Consider the following 19,970-nt stretch of genomic DNA (forward strand, 5'->3'; position numbering starts at 1 on the left):
CCTTTCCAGAGGAGCTCCAGCTCCAGTGAGGCTCTCCTTGATCCAACACGACACCAGAGGGAGATTGACTGCGCCTGTCACTCACAGCTAATGTCATCCACTGACTGCTTAATCAGGCTGCCAATCTGGCCAAGCCATCTCCAGGCTTCAGGAGGGGAAAAAAAGGGGGGAAAAGCCTTTATTCCAAAGGGCACAGTGCTATCAAATGGACACACACTGGCTATTGTTTATCAGCAAGAGCCACACAGGCACCCTCTCCCCACACCAGCACGCAGGGGTAGGCCAGACATGATGTAACAATCCCAATTTTCACGGGGCTTTGCTGTACATGTACAGCTCCTAAGCACCCTGTGATGTGCCAAAACCCATCCTAAAAGGCACATTTTCTACACCAAAATGCCATTGTCCCACCAGCTCCCTGCCAGAAGCCCCCGTGCCAGGAAAGACCCAGAGCATCAGTGGAAAGGGCTTCCTGTGGAGGCTCTTCTGGCCACAGCCCTGCCTTTCCCCCCATCTGGAATTAGAAAAAAGGTTTTGCAGCTTGGACAGGAATTATTCCCCCTCCTCCCCAGCACGTATTTAAGCACGGTTCAGGTCATCATTTTGCTGCTGAAAGCAGAGGGAGAGCCTTGCCAGCAATATTCTGCTGCTACACAGCTAACAAGCTTCTGCTTTACATCCCTGCCTGTGAGCCCTCCCTCCAGTTTTCTTTAGGTTTTACTGATGTAAATTGACCTCATGCCAGGTCCAGCACCAGCTCTGCCTTGGTAAAACCACATCTGGAAGTTTCCAAGAGCAACTTTTCATCGAGATACCCCGGGAGCATCTACCCCTGCTGGGCTCACCAGCACATCCATCCTTCTCCAAGGCTTTTTCCAGTCCCACCTACCCTCTCCCAAGAAGGGCCACGTGTGCAGGCAGTAAGGGCTGCAAGAGAAGTGGGAGCACGATGTGCAGGTCCCCACGGTTTCACGGGATGGAGACATGAAAGATGTGATGGAGACAGGAGATTTGCTCACCCCCACACCACCCCAGCAGTGCAGCTTTGCACATTCACCAGGAGACCACAAACACAGCAATTACCACCTTTGTACCCTGCAAACACCAGCCCCAAGCAGGGAGAGAGCAGAGACAGACCTACCTGGAGAGACCAGCTCCAGGAGCAGGAGGAGAGGCAGGAAGTTGGCAGCAGCAGCCACGGGATGCTTCATGGTTCCTGTCAGAGAAGAGAGGCAGTGTCAAGTCCAGCAGCTGACAGACATGACCTTGTCTCCCAAAATCAGACCCGGCGTGCAGCCCTGCCCCAGGCTGTGCCACAGGGGAGCCCTCAGGACGTCAAAGCTCTGTTTCAAATGTCCTCTTGGCGATGGAAACCAGGATTCACCTGGTGGAGGTGCTCCATTTTTTTCCTTTCTACTTCCCCAAGCTCCTCTCCAGTGAGGGGACAAGGCACAGTGACCTCGGTGGCCAGCAGAGGAGCAGCCCCAGCTGGGATGAGCTGCCCCAGCAGCAGAGGAAGAGCTGCTGTGACCCGGGAGTGACACAGCAGCGAGCTGTCAGCACCCAGATTTGAGATGGTTTGGCAGAAGCTTGACCCAGAATCACTGCAGAGGCACCAAGATTTGGGAGCAGAACCCCTGGAATCTCTCACACCACCTGGGGGGCCAGAGAGCAGGAGCACGGGAAGCAGGGAGGCTGCCAAGCCTGTCCCCATCCCTCTCTGCCTCCCAAATTTTCAGCACAGCACATGGCTCCCCACGCTAAGGAAACAGAATAAAACAGCACCAGGGAGCTGCCAGCACAGCCACATCCTCACTTGGTGGTGTTCAGACCATCAAACCCAAAGCTTTTTCCAAACCAACCCCAGAAAACCTCAGCCAAGGGTGCCTTTGCAAGGAAATTGGCACAGGTGGGTTTGAAAACATTCCACCCCGCAGGCAAACACAAACCACATGCATTACACAGAGCACAAGGAACCCCCCCAGATATTTCCTGAGTGACCCCAGGGACCCCTCTGAGACTCTCCACGTTTCCCTGGCTGCTGTGCAAGCTGTGGGGCAGTGAAATGTCTTCCCACCAGCAGCCCCAGGGACAGGGGGAGGAGGTGACAGCCAGCTGAACTTCCCTTCACAGCGCCCTGTGGGTAGAGTTATCCCAACCCAGCTGAGGGTGAAGGGCTCTGCCTCCCTCTCAGAGATTCACAGGAACCCTCCTGGATGCTCCTGAAGGAGCTCCAAGCTATAGCTACACCTATTTTATTTTTACTGATGGATGTGTCACAGAAGACAGCTCGTAACAACTCTGTCAGCACAGAAAGGGCCTGAAATTCTAATTTCTCCTGCTATTTTGCTACGGAGAGTCTCTCTGGGATGAAGAGGTCTGTGCCTAGACAAGAAAAGTGGTGCTGTGGTGTGTTTTGTGCTTCTTCAGGTATTTCTCAGGCGAGCCTGAGAAGGCATTCAGGTGTAATCATGCCCATTGCCTCAGAAAACACAGTCAGGGCAGAAGAGTTTAAACCTCCACCCCATGACAAGTTTCTGACTTCTGCTCAATGTCAGCAGATTATCCAAAAGCCCAGTTTCTGAACAAAAATAGCCACTCTCCCCAGAGCCAGGCATCCTGACAAGCCCTTTAAACCCTTACATTTGGCCAAGCAAAGCAGAATAGATTCTTGTGATTAAGAAAAACCAAACATCTCAATTTTCCCCCTCCTTTAATAGGTTTTGGGGAGGAGGAAATCTCAGCATCCTTGTTCCAGACCCCTGCACCCAGCACGGAATGCAGAGCCCAAGCTCTTGGTGCTGCAGCCAGAGAGGATGAGACTGAAATGAGCTCCTCTGCCTTCTGCAGTGCCAAAATGCCAGAGGAAAACACTAACTTTCTTCTCAAACAGCATCACTATCAGCCCAAGTGAGCGTGAACATTATTTTCCAGCTTCACAGACCATGTTTAAAAAGCACCAGGGCAGTGGAGAAACAATTTATGTGATGTAGAAATAAAGGCGGTTGACAGCATCCCCTTCCGAGTGTCATGATAAATCTAAATATTGGATATTCCAAGTCAGTCACTTCATTATGTCAGTAATTGCCTGAAATGTCATTTTGATTTTCTCTGTCTTCATTAATATTGCAGCTCTTCACTGGTTCTTCGAGATGGTTCACTCAAATACTGCAAATTTAAGGAACGGGATCCAGAAGTCTCTGGGGAGAACTTAAAAATTTGTGACTAAGAGCAGATTAAATTGCACCTCGTGCCTGAAAGAGGCTCTTTGAAGGAAGCACTCGGTGCAGTTTCCAGCATGATAATGTCCCTGGGAGCTCAGGTGCTGTCTCCTCCTGGCTGCCAAAGCACTGATGTTAAACCAGAGGTTTCCCCATCCGCTGGCAGCTGCTCCCAAGGCACACAGAGCCTCCAGAAATGGGAAGCTGAGGAAACACCACAGTGCAAACAAATCCAGGGCTTCAAAGTTCAGGAATCAGCTCAAGCAGAGGTCTTTCAGCCTGTTTTCTCCAAATGCCTCCTCCTTCCCAAGCCTGGGAAGTGGCTTTTTCCCTGCCTCAACAGCACTGCTGCATCCCTAAATGTGGCAAATCCCACCTGCTGCATCCTGACCATGCTCCAGGAACCTCCTGCACCTCACCTGACCACTCCAGCCCAGGCCATGGACTGCTCTCAGGGTGCCTCAACAGCGCTGCCAGGCTCTGCACCTGGGCTGGTTTATTTTAAAATAAAAACTTTAACAGGTGCTCGCTCCGCAGGCACACGGAACGCGCCATCGCCTCCGCCCGAGCTGCCTTCCTGCAGCCCGGCTGGCAGAGCTGCCCCATGCTGGCACCTTCAATCACCCCAAAACCCTTGTGCTTAACCCCAAACCTGGCCTTCCCTTCCCCAAAGAGCATCATGATGCTCAAGCCTCGGAATTTGCAGCTCCGACCTCTCGGTTCGCTCCGCGCTGCTCCGGGGGTGTGAAGAAGAAATGGAAGTGCAAATCAAAGCCTCCCAAAAGGCTGCCACAGGAGGGAGCTGGGTGTGCCTTCCCAAAAATACCCCTTTTCCTGCAATGAAGTGTCCCAAAGAGGGACAGCACTGCTCCCCCCGCAGGATTTGATGTGGGAGGTGGAGTGGGAGTACCTGAGGCGTCACCGGGATGCCCCCGCATCCACCCGGCTGCTGGAGGACCCCTCTCTCCCAGGCTTCCTCCATCACTGGGGCCACCTTGGAAGAGCAGCCAGGAGCTGGCCCAACAAGGAGCACCACCAACCACACATCCCAAAAACCACCCCTGGGATCCCCTTTGGCCAAGCACATGGCTTAACACCACCCCTCACACCAAAAAGCAGCCTCTCCTGCTTTCCCAGTTTCCCCTCTGCTCCTTAAAAAAACACTGCTAGAAATGCACCTTTTCTCCTCATTATTGCCTCTTGGCCAGGGCTTTATAATAAGTAAGATTCAAAAGGAAAAAATTACAAGTTAATTCTGATTTTTTTTTTTTTATTCCCACCCCCATATTGGCGTGAGCCATACCCAAATCATAATTCCCAAAAATAACAAATTGCAGAACAGAGTAATCAGAAGTAAATTGATATTGATAAATAAGCCTTTCTCCCGTGCGGTAGGTGGTTTATTTTAATCTAATGAGTTTTATATTTTCTGAGCTTTCAGATTCCATGATGAAGAGCCATCCGCGCTAGAATTACAAAGCACTTTGAAATATTGTAATTTTATGGCTCATTTTGTCAGGACTCTTGAAAATGAGATTTGTTCCCAGTGAAAAAATTTGCCCCCTTCTTTTTTTTTTTTTTTTTTTTTGGCTTTCTACTCCCTGCGGCGAAAGGAAATAAAATTTCCCTGTTAAATAAATACAGGCCAGGATATTGGTTTGCACATGGGAGGGGGAATATGGATGCCCACAGGGAATAAGAGGCACAGCTGCTGGCACCTGCCACAAACCCGCCTGAGATGGTGTTTGCAGGAGAAAAAGCATGGAAATTCCTCTCTCTTCTTCCTTCGCCCCAAAGCTGAGGCTGGAGACGGGGCTGTTTTCTCCCCACAAAGCACTGCACTTCCCAGCTGGGGTACTCAAACCTTTCTTCTTCCAGGGAAAAAGCTGGAGCTGTTCCTCACTTAACACCCAGAAGTTTGCCTCACTTCCAGCAGTTTGTTTCCATTTTAAACCAAGGACAGGAGTGGAAGTGTTTTGGTTGGTGCTCCCAGACATTTGCTTTCCCACAGGAAACAAACATCAGCTGCAGAATGATGCTAAGACATCGCTTCACCAAAAACCCAGGCCCAGGAGGAAATGTCACCTTCACACTTCTCAGTCCTTGCAGGAAGGCTGTGCCTGGGTTGGAAATGACACACGTCTTCCCGTGGAAATGGAAATGACACGCGTCTTCCCGTGGAATGGGAAAGGACACGCATCTTCCCGTGGAATGGGAAAGGACACGGGTCTTCCCGTGGAATGGGAAAGGACACGGGTCTTCCCGTGGAATGGGAAAGGACACGGGTCTTCCCGTGGAATGGGAAAGGACACGGGTCTTCCCGTGGAATGGGAAAGGACACGGGTTTTCCCGTGGAATGGGAAATGAAATTACATGGGTTTTCCCATGGAATGGGAAATGACACAGCTTTTCCCATGGAACGGGAAATGACATGGGTTTTCCCATGGAACGGGAAATGACACGGGTTTTCCCGTGGAAATGGAAATGAAATTACATGGGTTTTCCCATGGAATGGGAAATGACACAGCTTTTCCCATGGAACGGGAAATGACATGGGTTTTCCCATGGAACGGGAAATGACACGGGTTTTCCCGTGGAAATGGAAATGACACACGTCTTCCCATGGAATGGGAAAGGACACGCGTCTTCCCATGGAATGGGAAAGGATATGGGTTTTCCCATGGAACGGGAAATGACACGGGTTTTCCAAGCCCCTGACACAAGATAATCCCAACAACCCCCAGCTCTGCGTAAGAAACACGTAAACCTTTCACCACAACTGTGGCATCTCCAAGGAAAAGCCAAATAATGCATCCAACTTAACTTCTGCATCCATGGGATACTCGAATAACACCCTGGGAGCTTTGGGAAGAGAATGCCCACTCCCTGCTGCATCAGTCACTGCCACACCCACCCCTCCATGGCAAGGGCAGCTTCATTTTTGGGGAGAGAGAAGTAGGAATTCCCAATTTCTTTCTTTTTAAGTGGGGCAGCACTGGCTCAAGGGAGCCTCCAGCACTGGTTGCTAGTCACCATAGGCATCATAGCAACCATTTTCCATCACAAAACCTCTCTTCAGCTGGAGCAGCAGCTCCTGAGCAAGGAAGAAGGCTGGATGGGGCATGGAGACCAAGCCAAGAGGCTCCTGGGCTGCTCCAACACATGGAATCAACACAGGAAAGCTGAGGAGCAGATGATGCTAACGTGGGATGAAAAGGTGGAAAAGCAGCCAACAGCAACAGAGCTTGGCTTAAAGGAGGAAAAGAGGCAGGAAAAAAAGGAGGAGGGGGAGGAAGGGTGGGAATTCTTGCTCTAGGAGGAAGTGGAAGGGTGAGTGCAGTGAAGTGACACACACAGTCTGGTCTCACAAGACAGAAGCCTCTCTCCAGGCTCTTAGAAAATGTACAGGAACGGACAAAGCGGCAAATGGAAGGGTGCTGAAGGCCTGACTCCAAGCCTGCTCAGGAATGCGATGCCAGACACTTTCTTCTTGTGCCCTGCCTGGAAGGAGGCAGCCTCCCTCCCACCCAGGGCAGGCAGCAGCCTGGCTGCACTTCCAAGCACTGCCATAAAACGGTGCAGGAGAAGTGCCCAGCATCCTCGGGCTCCCACGCAGGATCCCTGAGTGTGCCTGTGCTGCTGCCACCCAGCCCGTGCCCACAGATCCTGGGGGCTCCACCTCTGAGCACAGAGCTCTGCGTGCTTCAGGGGGGTTTCAAGGGAAAGAAGAGGACAAGATGTGTGTGAAGTGGGATTAAAGGGGGGAAAAAGTGAGTGCTGGGAGGGACTGCCTCAGCACCTCCCTCCTTGCCACATCCAGCTGCAGCTTTCAAGGCAGGGATCCCCTTTTTGCAGCAGGAGGGAGGCTTTGCTCCACGGTGTCCCCCCACAACAGCGATAAAGGAGTCAGCATCAGCCTCAGAACCACCAGCTCTTCCCAATCAGTCACCAAGCTGCATTTTAAAGCCCTGACAAAGGAGATGGGTGAGTTTTTTAAGCCCATCTCCCATGGTAAAGCTCAGCAGACACTGCTCTGAGCCCAGGGCCCTGGTTGTGTGTGCACCTGGGATTTCACCCCATCTCCCTGCCTCCAGCTGCCCCTAAGCTCTGGGCTGGGAGTTTGCAACACTAAAAAAAAAGCAGCAGGGCTATTTTGTTCAGGCCTATGGACACTGGAATTTTAGATCTCAAAAACAGAGGGGGAAATGGATGCTTCAGAAGAAGGGTAAAAAAAATACAACCATAGGAAAACCCACCAAAAAAAAAAAAAAACACCTTCAACAATGATGAACCAGAGCTGCAAAGGCTCTCAGGCCATTTCTTGCCTCATCCAAATCAAGAGGGAAGTGTCCTTGCTGCTTTCACACAAAGCTCACTTAACTTCCAGCGAGAGGCACTTTGCTGCTCCAGACCTCTCCAAGGCCCGCTGGCTGTTCCAGCTAATAGAGGGAGCAGCACTGTGGGCACGCTGGGGAGTGTAGGAGCAGGGAAAAAAGTACAGACAGAACAGGGAAAGGAGGATGGGGATCCTCAGGAGGAGCCCCCTCAGTCCCAAGGAGCAGCCCCAGAGAGCAGGGATTGAACGGGAAGACAAAGGCTTGCAGCAGGGATGAAGTTATTTGGATTAATGACAGCAGTTCGTCACCAGTGACAGGCTTGTTCATGCAAGCCCTCCTGAGACCCCAGATGTGGCTGAGGGCCCTTGAAGCTGTCCAGTCTCTCTCCTACATGCCCTTTCCAAAGGTGCAGCACGCTCAGGCTCCGGCACATCGCTCAATTTCCATCAGGAATTTGCCCCCTGTGACTCTCTCCTCAGCACACTCCAAGCAGGACCTCTCTCTTCCCAGGAGAGCAGCTGTTTTATCCAACACACAGATCAGGGCACAGCAATCCAGGCTCTGCCAGAGGCTCCCAAGGGAAAGCACAGCCCTCTCACACCCTGAGCAGTCTCCATCCCAAAGCCAGGTCCTTGGTCTGAGGACAGGGCTTCAAATGGATGCTACAAAAGTGATATCGTGTGCCAGGACTGCCCCTCTGGCCAGAAGGGACTTTAACGACCACGAAGCCACGGGCAGGGACACCTCTCACTATCCCAGGGTGCTCCAATCCCATCCAGCCTGGCCTTGGGCACTTCCAGGGATCCAGGGGCAGCCACAGCTGCTCTGGGCACTCTGTGCCAGGGCCTGCCCTCTCTCCCAGGGAACAATTCCTTCCCAGTATCCCATCTAATCTTCACTTTCACAGACTGAAAGTCACCAGGACCCATGAACAAATATCTCCTGCCCACATTGGAACGTCAAGCCGAGCACAGCCCATGGATAAATGCTACCCCAGCTCTTGGTCTCTACCAAACCCCTGGCAAGATCCAGGATCTCTGCAAGATTTGGCTCTTAACCATTGGAATTCCCTGTTTCTCCCCATTTCAGATGCAGAATCTACACCCTGAAATAGAGTCAGATAACAACATCAGCACAAAGGCAGGGATTTTGTAGGTCCTGGGCCACAAAAGCCCCCAACAACCCTATTTTGTCACAACAATATTAGAAGTCTTACTGGAGGAAGCAGGAGAGTGTAGTGGGAAAAAAACCAAGGAAGTTTTAGGTTGCACATGGAACTGTTCATGCTCCAGCTCCATTAGCCTGGCTGTGAGCAGCTGGGATATTTTACACCCTAACAAGAGGCCACAGGCCAGCCCCCTCACCAAGCCAATCCCATATCCTAAAGCTTCTTAAATGCAAAAATAATCTGTGCTCCAGACCATCTGCACAGAACATCTATGGAACTTCCTAAACAGAATCCTTTTTCAGAGGTCCTTTCACCCCCAGCTGCTCAGGGCAGGATTGCCCTTTTTCCTTGCACCAGAGGAGCTGCCATGCCCTGGGCATCCCTCTGGAGATGATTGCAGCTGGGCAGCAGGAGTGGTTCTGGTGCTGCTCCTGAGAAAAGGGTCAGGGGCTGGGGGCCCTCCGCAGGCTCAGCCACAGCAGCCAGCCAAGCTCCACGGCTCCCACCTCTTCTAGACATTGTTGCTCCCACTTATCACCCCCCAAAATTAGAAATAAATAGTAAAAAAATAAAATAAAAGAAAGATCAACATCAATTTTTACAGTTTCCCTCAAACATACTGTTTTACAACTTGGTCTAAAAACATTGTATTTTTCATGACTCCTTCGGAAACAAGAAAGCTTTGTGCCGGGGACGGAGGGAGGGGGGTGGTGAAGGAACATGGAACTGCACAGCGATTTCTCTTCCCCTCCTTCCCCAGGACAGGGGGGAAGGAGAGACGAAGGTAAAACTCACTCTGCCGAAACAACCACCCGCATTTTCGCAAATGCGAGCATCCCATGGGAATACTTTATCCCCTGCTCCTACCAACATCATCCCCCCGGCAAAAAAATATTAAAATCAAACCATCTCAATGCACCAGCTCTATCCCACATGCACGAAGCATCCCAGGCTCCCGCAGGATGCACGGGGGGATCCCGGGAAGGAGCCAGGCTTGTTGCGTGCAGCGAGCTCTGCCAGCCCTCCTGCCCAAGGAGGAATCTGCTGCCAGACGCGGCTTTTCCCCCAGCACAAGGGAAAAAGCCCAAACCAACAACAAAGCGAACGCACATCAGCATAGGAAACGTCCCGTTCCAGCATCCCTGTCCTCCTGGAAAACGCTGATGGGCAGGAGAGGCGACTTGGGGAAACGACAGTGGCCGGCAAGGTGAAATTTAAAGAAGAGAAGGACTGCAGGTTTTGAGGGAGACCAGGGAAAGCAGCAGCAAGTAAAGAATCAGAGGGGGGAAAATAATCTAAAATAAAGTGTTCTCTCAAAACGCTCAGGGCAAGCTTGGCATTCGGAAACGCTGTCCTCCCGTTCCAATAATGTTTGGAGGGGATTTAAAAATCCCACCGCTCGCACTGCGGCTCAGCCCCCACGCGCGGCATTCCCACGGCTGGGACGAAGTTCCAACCCGGCTCATCCCAGAAACTTTGCGGCTTCCCAGCAGCCCGAACTCCACATCAGAGCCGGGGATGAGGGCAGGACAGCGGGTACCACCGGACATCCATAGCGCTATTTTTGGGGAAAGTGGAGAAAGGTTGGGCTCCCCCTCTCCTGCCAAGGAAACCACCGCGCTGAGCGAGTCCCCCCGCCCAAAATATCAACAATAAGAGCAGGGCTCGCCCCCCAGAAAAAGACGTTCGCTGGCTGAAAGCAAACCGAGAAGGTTTGGGAAGGGGCACCCCGCGCCAAGCCGCCCCCCGGGAAAAGCAGGGGGGGATGCCCGCGCCCCCGCATCCCACCCCTCCCGAGGGAATAAACCCGCGAGGAAAAGCGGCGGGGCATTACCTGCGGTGGATGTCTCGGAGCCCGGTGTCAGCGGCGACCCCCCATGCCCCCCCTGCGCCCTGCGTGAGCCGCGGGAGGAGGAGGAGGAGGAGGAGGAGGAAGGGGAGGGAGCGCGGGAGCCACTGACGCGGGCGGCGCAGCGCCCCTCGCCCAGGTACCCGGGATTTCAGCGCCGGCTCCACCTCCCCCCCCTCCTGACCCCTCCCTGGGGACTCCCAGCCACCCAAAACCCCCGGCTCGCCCCCCAAATCCCGGGCTCTCCCCCAGACAGCAGCCGCCTGCTCAAATCCAACTTCAGCCGAGCGGGCGCTGGTTACTGAAAGTTTAACTCCGCCTCGGTGCGTTTTGGTTTTTTTTTTTTTTTTTTTTCTTTTTTTCTTTTTTTTTTTTTGCTAGTATTGTTATTTCTCTGACCTGTGCGCGGGAGCAGCTGGCAGGGCCCGGAGCACGTAAATAAATCATAGATGAGCGGGGGAAAGCGATCCGGGCATGGCGTGCCAGGAGAGCCGCACGGATGGATGGATGGATGGATGGATGGATGGAGGGAGGGAAGGATGGATGGAGGCTCCTGCCCAGCTGCTGCTCCCCGGAGCCCCGCCGAGCACGGGGCTGTACCTGCCGTGCTGCCGAGACACGATTCCCACCAAACCCTTCTGTGTCCCCCTAAGCCTGGCAGGACACTCCTGCCTCCAGTCCAAGACCTCCCCACGAGCAGCTTTTGGGGAAAAGGCCAAATACCTCTGCTTCACCCCATTTTGTGCCGCCTTGGAAGCGACAAAGCCATAAAAAGCCACCTGCAGTGACACCGAACCTCACACCAAGGGGGTGACTCCGCATCCCCGGATCCCAGGAAGGGGCAGGGCTTTGGGTCCTGCCCTGCTGCTCACACCGGCCTCCCATCACCACGTGGGGCCCGGGGCAGCTTTACCACCCGACCCCATCACGACCACTTTTGATTAAAACGCTCAATAAGCGCACCTTATGCTGTTCAAACCCACCCTGGAGCCCTGCTTGGGAATCATAGAATCCCAGAATGGTTTGGGTTGGATGGGACATCAAAAATCACCCCATTCCACCCCCCTGCCATGGCCAGGGACAGCTTCCACAGCACCAGGGTGCTCCAAGCCCCATCCAGCCCATCCAGCACTCACCTCCACAGCCCTGTCCTGGGGCACCAGTAGGCAAATGCCCCTGCAGCAGCAGGAGGGGTTAATTAAGCCTTTGCCTCTCTTGAGCAGCTTCTTCTAATTATGCCATTAGCACAGCTCCGGGGTTGATTGGCTGGAATTGGGCACGGGTCTGCTCCTGGTCCTCCCTGGGTTGGGGCATTCCCCCACCAAAGCTGGCCCAGCTGCAGGCCCTTGGCAGCCCAGAGCCAGCCCTGGCACAGCTGCAGCTGCTCTGGGGCTAAACCCCAAAGTCCCTGGCAAAAGGCTGAATGCAATGAGCTCCCTGCAGCTAATTAAGGTCTGGCAGATAATTGCCCCACGTCACACCTGGGCTGCGTTAGGTTCCCTAAGGAATTGGCCTCAGTAGCTGGCACCGGCCTTGGGGTCACCAGGAGAGCAAAGGGTGCAGGTGTTACCTGCCTGGGGCTCTGAGCACCCTGCTGGGCTGAGCCACCTGCTCTGGGGGGGTCTGTCTCTTGGGGTCTTCATCCCTTCCTCGCCCTCTTCATCCTCACACAGCAGTGTGTGCGCAGTCGGGCTCCTCACGCCGTGCTCACCCCAGCCACGTCCACAAAGTCAGGGAGCTAATGAGGGGAAGAAATGACAAAAAAGGGGAGGAACCAAAGCAAAACCACAGGTGTAGACACGTCTCAGGCCCGGGTGCCTGTAGCTGCTGTGACTTTGCACAGGTGATGTCTCACTTAAGGCCTCTCCTGATAAATTTGAGTCAGGGTTTTTATTTAAGCACCTCTCCTCTGCCAGGTTCCTGTGCCTTGGCTTCATACCATGGATTTCTGCTCACATCCTGACTGGTCTGAGGATGTTTTACATAAGCCAGTTCTAAGAAGGCTGTGTTCCTCCTGGCCTGGGCTCCCAGTCCCATTCCTGATGGAGTACAGGCTGCAGCCTTTCCCATCAAGGGGGAGAGGGAGGGCTGGGGGGATCTCAGTGCCTAGGTTCACAAAACACACAGGAATTCAGCATCTTGTGAGCTGCACCTCCCTGTCAGGGTCGGTTTACATCAGGCAGGGACAGCAGTAGCTGTTTGCAGGCTGGACCTCAAACCAGCTCACTGAGCTGATGTTCCTCAGCTCCTGGTTGGAGAAATCCGTGGTACTCTGAGACACAACCCGTGGGAGACTTGCCTTTCCACAGAATCAGAGCTGGGAAAAGAGGCAGTAGAATGAAGTGATGTTTTGTGAGCAGGGAGATACTCCTGGCTGCCACTGGGATCACATTTAACGCCAACCCCAATGCAGGGAGCTGCAGGACTGGGATAACCTCCCTAAAGGCTATCCCAGCCTTTCTCCACACACTCCTTACAGGGAAACCTGATTTTTTTGGAGGCAGATCCTTCTCCATCCTGCCTGTGAACGCAGAGCAGCTCAGCAGAGCCTTTCACAGCCTCCTGGCACCACTCACTCAACCTTGAAATTGTACTGCAGGGCTTCTCCCCCTCTCATTTTCCACCCAGCCACGGAACATTCCCTCATCCAGCTCTCCCCACGGTGGCTCACTCCTCTGCCTGCGAGAGCTGGGATCACCATTTGGCTCTAAACAGATGAAATATCACATGGGAAGCAGGTGAAACATGGATATGTGCAAAATCCTGCCCTGCCAAGGCACTGAGTTAGTTCTGTTTGCCATGGACCACGTTCTGCCACGGCCTCCAGGGTCTGCACAGACAACCAGCCCGTGCAATATTGTGCCATCAGTCATTTCTTCACACCTCCTCTTCCCCAGGAGTCTCCCACAAGGGTCCCTGGAAGTGCTTTCCCAAAGTACCATCCTGTTTTCTTTTTTTTCAGTGAATAAGACCTGTGTAAAAGTGCAGGGCTGTTCTTGTGCTCAGGAAAAAGCAGCCCATGCCCCCTGCTTCCACTTTTTTGGGTGATTTTGTCCCCCCAGACAACAAGCCCCAGGGGAATGGCGGCATCCTCCCTCTCCCACAGCTTTCCAGCACCCCATGGTGCAGTGTGGGTTGGGATGGTGGCAGCTCCCCACCTGCTACCCTCTCATCCAAGTCACAGAATTAATTTGTAGAGCCATCTTCGAGTTTTCTTTTCAACCACCTGTGCTGTTGCTGACAGTGAGCTGGCTTTTCCGGTGTGAAATTAATTTCCAGGTCCATTTCACACAGAATTTTAGGGCCAATATTAGGATCATGCTGTTTGTTTAGGAATTTATGAGTGAAGGAGGCTGGTGAGAAAGCCGAGCAAAGTTAAGGGATTGCTGGAATTTGCTCTCTGAAGAAGAAAAGCACTGAAAGAGCAGCTGGTTTTGGTTTTTGGTTGTTTCTTTGTCTTTAGAAATACAGAAGCACTGGGTTTCAAATTGCATCTTCGTAAGGTGATCTTATGGAGACAGCAGGAGGGGCAGAAACTGGGCTCACCTTTGTAGCACAGACCTGATTCTGTAGGAATTCCTCATCATCTTCCAGCTTGTGCTTACAGGTGGGTCCAGGTGAGCATTCCTGTGGCGATAACACATGGCAACAAGGATCAAGGTGGTTTTGGTGGGCCCCAAAAAGCCTTGCAGGACCTGGCTGGAGCCCTGAAGCTCTGCACTCTGCAGAGCCCAGAGCAGGCTTTTGTCCTCCCTCAGTGGAGTGCCCCCAGGTAGGAATGCTGCCCCTTCTCCTTCTGTGGCACCAGCCTTTGCTGGCAGAGGCTTTGGTGCAGTGCTGTGACCCCCTGGGAGGTGGGAACCACCTCTGAAACCACCTCATTATCCTTCAGCAACACTTTGGTGGTGGCCAAAGAGCAGCGAATTGTCCCCCTGTGCAGCCCCAGGTGGGGCCAGAAGGACCTGTCCCCTTTTAGGGGCACCGAGAGCACCCTGCAGCCCCAGGCTGGGCTTGTTAGAGCCACAATGGGTTAATGAGGGTGAAACAATCCCCTTTGGAGCAACTCCCTGTGCAGCTGGAAGCACTTTTCACTCAGCCCTTGTGATTTCCTAGTGAGGGCAATGTTAGTAAACTTGGAGAGGGTTCAGTGATGATCCAGGTGATCTGGATCAAGAGCAGCCACAGCGAGAGGGGACACCCGTGGGACCGCCCCGAGTCACTTCATGCCACACACCTCAAGCACCTTTCTCCTGGCTCTCAGCCCTACTTGGGATTTTTCCCTCCCCTCGCTTTATTCTTTCTTCCTCAGCAGAGGAAAAGGTGCCATCTACAGGCACAGAGAGCCCACAGCACAGCTCTCCCGTGTCCCCTGTCCCCTGTCCCCCTCGGCTGGGCCACCTTCCCTGCAGCGTGGTCTTCGAGCTGCTTCTTCCCTGTCTGGGGCCAGGGAGCACCAGAGGGCTGTGCCAGGGGAAGATCAGCTCCCTGCTGGCCAGCCCTGGGGTTAAACCTGTGTTTAACCTCGCTGCTAACGCAGTGGAATACAAGATAAAAACCCGAGGGAAGGCGGCCAGCCCTCTCCACAGCCTGGGGGGGACCAGCAAAGGGGACACAAAGGAACTTCGGGCACGCTGTTGCCTCAAGGGAATCCTGCGGGCTCCTGTTCTGCTCGCACCTGTGGGTCTCACACTGACACCGTGCTCCTCCTCTGCCTTGCTCTGCTCTTCGGTTGCCTCTCGTTTAACCCATTTTGACCAGGTGATTTTCATGTAACCCATTTTACCTTTGTGATTACAGGAGGCAAGGCAGGAAAATAAGAAACTACAGGCAGAAGGGCAAATAAAACCAGATAAATTGTCCCCTGTGTGAGTGGGGGACAGCAGGGTGACAATAGCAAGGGGGACTGCTGGAAGGAGAGCGAGTGCAAGTGATGCCTTGTGAAGGCTGACCTAGGAGAGAGATTGGACAGAGCTAAAGTAGGGATTTGTTAAAAGGCCTCAGTGGATCCACCTTGGGCAGCACCAGAGCCCAGCCAGGGCTGCACCCAGGATGAACCAAAATGGTCCCAAAATGCACGAGTGCTCCCGGGGGTCTCTCACTTTGATCAGTTCTGCTCCATTTGCACATTGGAGTTTATTGTCCAATTCCAGCTCCAGCCCATGCAGTCCCATCCTTGTTTTTCTCTCTTCAGCCCACGTTGTTTGTGCTCTTGGGCCTGAGATCTGGATCATTTGTCCTTGGTCCCCAGCTGGAGAAGGAATTGTTTTGTGTCCCTGCTCTGTGAAGAGACCTCACCATCCCCTCATGTGAAGCCCAGACCCACACACTAAAGCAGCACAGAATCTGAAAACTATAAAAGCTAAAACCTGAGGCATCAGGAGGAAGCAGTGCAGAGCCCGTGGTGCTGTTGAAGGTTCAGGGTTGCCCTCAGGAGAGGAGGAAAGCTCTCCCCCAGGCCAGGCAGGTGGGATCACTCCTCCAACACAGCCACGAGCCTGGAGCTCGCTCCTGCTTTAAAAACCCTTCTCACCTCCCAGCTCCTGCTTCATTCCCGAGGCATTTGTCACAGCAGCTCCATCTCGCCCTGCCGCGTGTCCCGAGCTGTGCAGCAAGGCGGGGTCACAAAGTCTGACATGGAAGAGGAGCTGGGAAGGGGGTCCGGGCGCCCCATCCATCAGCAGGGGGATGGCAGAGGGATGGCTCGCCCAGCTCTGCCCAGCCTGCTCCAGGAATTCTCGCTCAGGCAGCCCCAGCTCCTGCACTCCCCCGCCCTGGCGTGATAAATTAGAAGGAAAAGTTTCTCATCTCAGTTTGTTCTCGCAGCGCCGTCCAACAGAGCACAAGGCTGTCTAATCAGGAGCTACAGTCCTTCACCATCTGTTTGGAGCCTAATTACAAATGCAGAAAAATAATGTGCTTTACAATTGCACCAGTAAATGCTGTAAATGATTTAAATGCATGCATATGTTCCCTGCAGAATTCAGCATGCATCTGCGACTTCTTCTGCTCACATTAGGCACACAAATCAAGGGAAAAAATACCCAGATCTGATGAACAGCATGTCCCTAGGATGGTGATTTTTATCCCTTTTTTTCCCCCTGCTGGAATGGCAAACAGGGCTTTTTTGTAACAATTCATCCAGCAGCGTTTTCTTTGCTTCCATTTTAAAAACTGTTTATCACTGCTGTGTAAATATAGTACAAATTACTCCATAAAACACGTAAAAGGAGAACAGCAGCCGGGCAAGCCTGCAGCTGGCTGGCAAGGTTTCAAAGCCAAGGTTTGTGTTTTTCCTCTGGGGCACCCGTGGAGGGGCAGGATCAGCTCAGCTCATCTGCTGAGGCTGGTGGCCCTTCCCAAGCCCCCAGTGGCCACTTGTGTTTCATGGAATTACAAAATGGCTTGGGTTGGAAGGGGCCTTAAAGACCGTCTTGCTCCTGCTGCTCTTTGGCCACCACCAAAGTGTTAATGAAGGACAATGAGGTGGTTTCAGAGGCGGTTCCCACCTCCCAGGGGGTCACAGCACTGCACCAAAGCCTCTGCCAGCAAAGGCTGGTGCCACAGAAGGAGAAGGGGCACTCCACTGAGGGAGGACAGCCTGGCAAGGCTTTGGAGAAAGCCACTCGCAGCTGATAACTGTATAGCTCACATAACAAAATACGTAGCTCCATAACAAAAAATCCCTTGCCTCCTCCAGCACATTTGTTTGCTTCAAAGCCCCCAGTACCAACACTTGACCTGGTCCAGCCCTGCAGCAGGGAGGGGGAGCTGGCACCACAGAGGTGAGGGGACAAAACCAGGTCAGGCAAAGGCTCAGCTGGTCTCCTTTGAGCAGAAGCTGCAGCAGATGCATCTCCTTAACTTCATGCCCTTTCATCCCTTCCTCCTCTCTTGCACCCTGCTGCCATTGCTGCTGCTGCTTTGCCAGCTCCCAGCTTACTTTCCCTCTCAGCCAGTTGGAATTAACTCCAAAGGCTGCTGGAAAAGGCAGTGTGGGGCAGGCACAGCATCCCCTCTGTGCTGGGCTGCTGGGACTGGGACTGTCCAAACCCCAGGACATGGTGCCAGCACTGCTGGGCACCACGCAGGGATTTGTGGACTGTTTCGCATCCTGGGCTCATCCTCAGGAATTCTGCAATGCCTGTATGGCTTGTTTCACAGCCCCAGATAAGAGGGGGCTGTTTCTCCATGGAAAGCACGTGGTCCTTCCCGTGCCAGCCAGATCAGCACCCACCCTCGTGGGCTGGGAGATGGGCAGACAGCCCTGCTGGCTGAGGGGATGGTGGTGATCACAGAAACCGTCTGGGAGTGCATTTTTAGGCAGGTGAGGAAGACACAGGGAGCCAGCTCAGCTCCAGCCCTGCCCACAGCCAGGGTCTCTCTCTGGAACTCAGGAACCCCAGCTCTGGGGAGCAACTGCCTCTTGTAAAGCTCTTGGAGACCTGGAAGGCAGTGTAATCTCCCAGCTAAATGTCAGGAAGTAGGTTTGGATCCCTGCAGTGTTCCTCCTGGCTAGAGCATCATTCCAAGCCTTGGAACTGGGGTCCATGGCTGCTTTTGTTGTCAAAGATGCATTTATCACAGGATCATGGAGTAAGTTTGGGTTGGAAGGGACTGTGATGATCACCTAACTCCAAACCCCTGCTTGCCATGGGCAGGGACACCAACTCAACCCACCCAGGCACAAGCTGTAGCTGCACTTTTATTTTATCCCAGATCCAGCAGCCTCATTCCAGCCCTCCACCACCATTTCCCTCCTCATCACACTTTTCCTTACCTTGAGCTCCTTGGCACGGCCCACGCTGAGCAGCAGATGTGGCTTCTCCCAGGCACTGCAATTACTTCCCTGCTATTCTATGCAATTCCCTATAAATTATCCCTCCCCTTTTGCAGGGGATCACCCACAGCTCATGGCTCAGAGGCCTGGCAGCCTCCACCCCCATATCATGGCATTCCCACCAGCATTCCCTGCTTTATGCCCAGACCTGGTACTTGCCCAATTTGCATCTGCATTGATTTTTCTCCTCATTTATTAACCTTCCTTAGCTGCATGCCACCAAAACCAAAGGATAAATCCCCTTTTTGCTCACTCCCCCCTGCCACAGGAACGCTCTCCACACCTACCTGCATGTCATTTGGGGATGTTCCACTGGAAAAGCTGTGCTCTCAAACCAGGCTCCTTCACCCAGCCCTTGGAGTTTACAATCCAAGCTGGGAGAAAAGGACGACCAGAAGGAAAAATGCAAGCTGAAACTGCATGCATCAGTGCACCTCCAAGAGAAATTATTCCAGACACCAGCAGTTGCACAGGATCAAGTATTCTCTTTATTAGCAACAGTACCAGATAATTAAGTTCACCCTCCAGAGGAATTTGGTCTGTAACAAGGAGAGGAGCAAAAGAGATACAAAGCAGTAAAAAACCAAGCCAAATCTCATCATTCCTTAGACTGTGGGGGAAATGCACAGGTTGAAGACAGGACCACTGAAGGCCACAAAGGGACTTTTTGGTTGCCAACACCAGGCTGGGTTGGGCTTTTTGACCAACTGCTGCATTATTCCAGCAACAGGGAGGGGATGGGAGCACTGACCCCCAGGAGGGGCTCCCAGCATCCCGATCCCTTGGGTGGGCCTTCACCTGGGTCAAGGCAGTCCCTGGCCAAGTGCTGGAGGCCAAAGGGCTCCAAACCCACCAAAGCGACAGGATTAAGAGCCCCACATTCCATAAAGCTGCTCCTCACTACTGCACAGCCCACACATTTTCCACTTGTGTCTGGATTGTACGTTGGAATAAAAATCAGCCGTCAAACAAAACTGTGTGTGTGCATTGCCAAGGGGCCCAAAGCAAACACTGCTTTAGGAAAGGATTTATGTGAAAACCCAATGTCCACCACACCCACGTGGCACCCCAGGGCAGTAACCACCATGGATCCTGCTGCTCTCCCCACATCCAGCAGCTCCACCACTACGTGGGCAAGCAGGAGGTGCCGAGAGCATCCCAGGAGTGGAGCATCTGCTCCTAACCCACTCTTAAAGGAATCAATTTCCACAGACAGCATCTCTGAGGCATCACTGCACTGCCAAGCTCTGCCTTTACACCCTTGCTGATCAGCTCACCTCTTCTAGACCATAAATCCAGCCCATTTGAGAAAATAAATACAATAATCGGATTTAGTCCAGGCTGTGCTGGCATATGGGAGTTTAAACGACTTTAAAAGCCAGTTGCCTTTGGGTGGGCCATATTTTTGGGTGTCACAGTAGCTCACCCCTCTGAAAACATCTGGAGGCCATATGGTGCCTGTCTACATGAATTAACCAGATTTCTGCTGTGAACCTCATACCAGGGCCTCTCTCGTACCTCTCCCTGGCTTTCACAGAGCTCTGAACACAGACTGAAG

The 19,970-nt window shown here is 53.0% G+C and overlaps 1 protein-coding gene across 1 annotated transcript in view; it reads right to left on the reverse strand.

Moving 5' to 3' along the window:
• Positions 1–10,750, reverse strand: part of CDH23 (cadherin related 23) — a 187,515-nt gene extending 176,765 nt beyond the window's left edge. The window contains exons 1-2 of the mRNA XM_068196945.1: positions 10,561–10,750; positions 1,142–1,216 (exon numbers count right to left, since the gene is read on the reverse strand). Of these exons, the coding sequence (XP_068053046.1) occupies positions 1,142–1,211 (70 nt within the window). The 5' untranslated portion in view covers positions 1,212–1,216; positions 10,561–10,750. The remainder of the gene's footprint in view (positions 1–1,141; positions 1,217–10,560) is intronic.
• Positions 10,751–19,970: the final 9,220 nt, after the last annotated feature.

This window comes from Anomalospiza imberbis, chromosome 8 (genome assembly GCF_031753505.1).
Source record: "Anomalospiza imberbis isolate Cuckoo-Finch-1a 21T00152 chromosome 8, ASM3175350v1, whole genome shotgun sequence".
Classification (NCBI taxonomy): Eukaryota; Metazoa; Chordata; class Aves; order Passeriformes; family Viduidae; genus Anomalospiza; species Anomalospiza imberbis.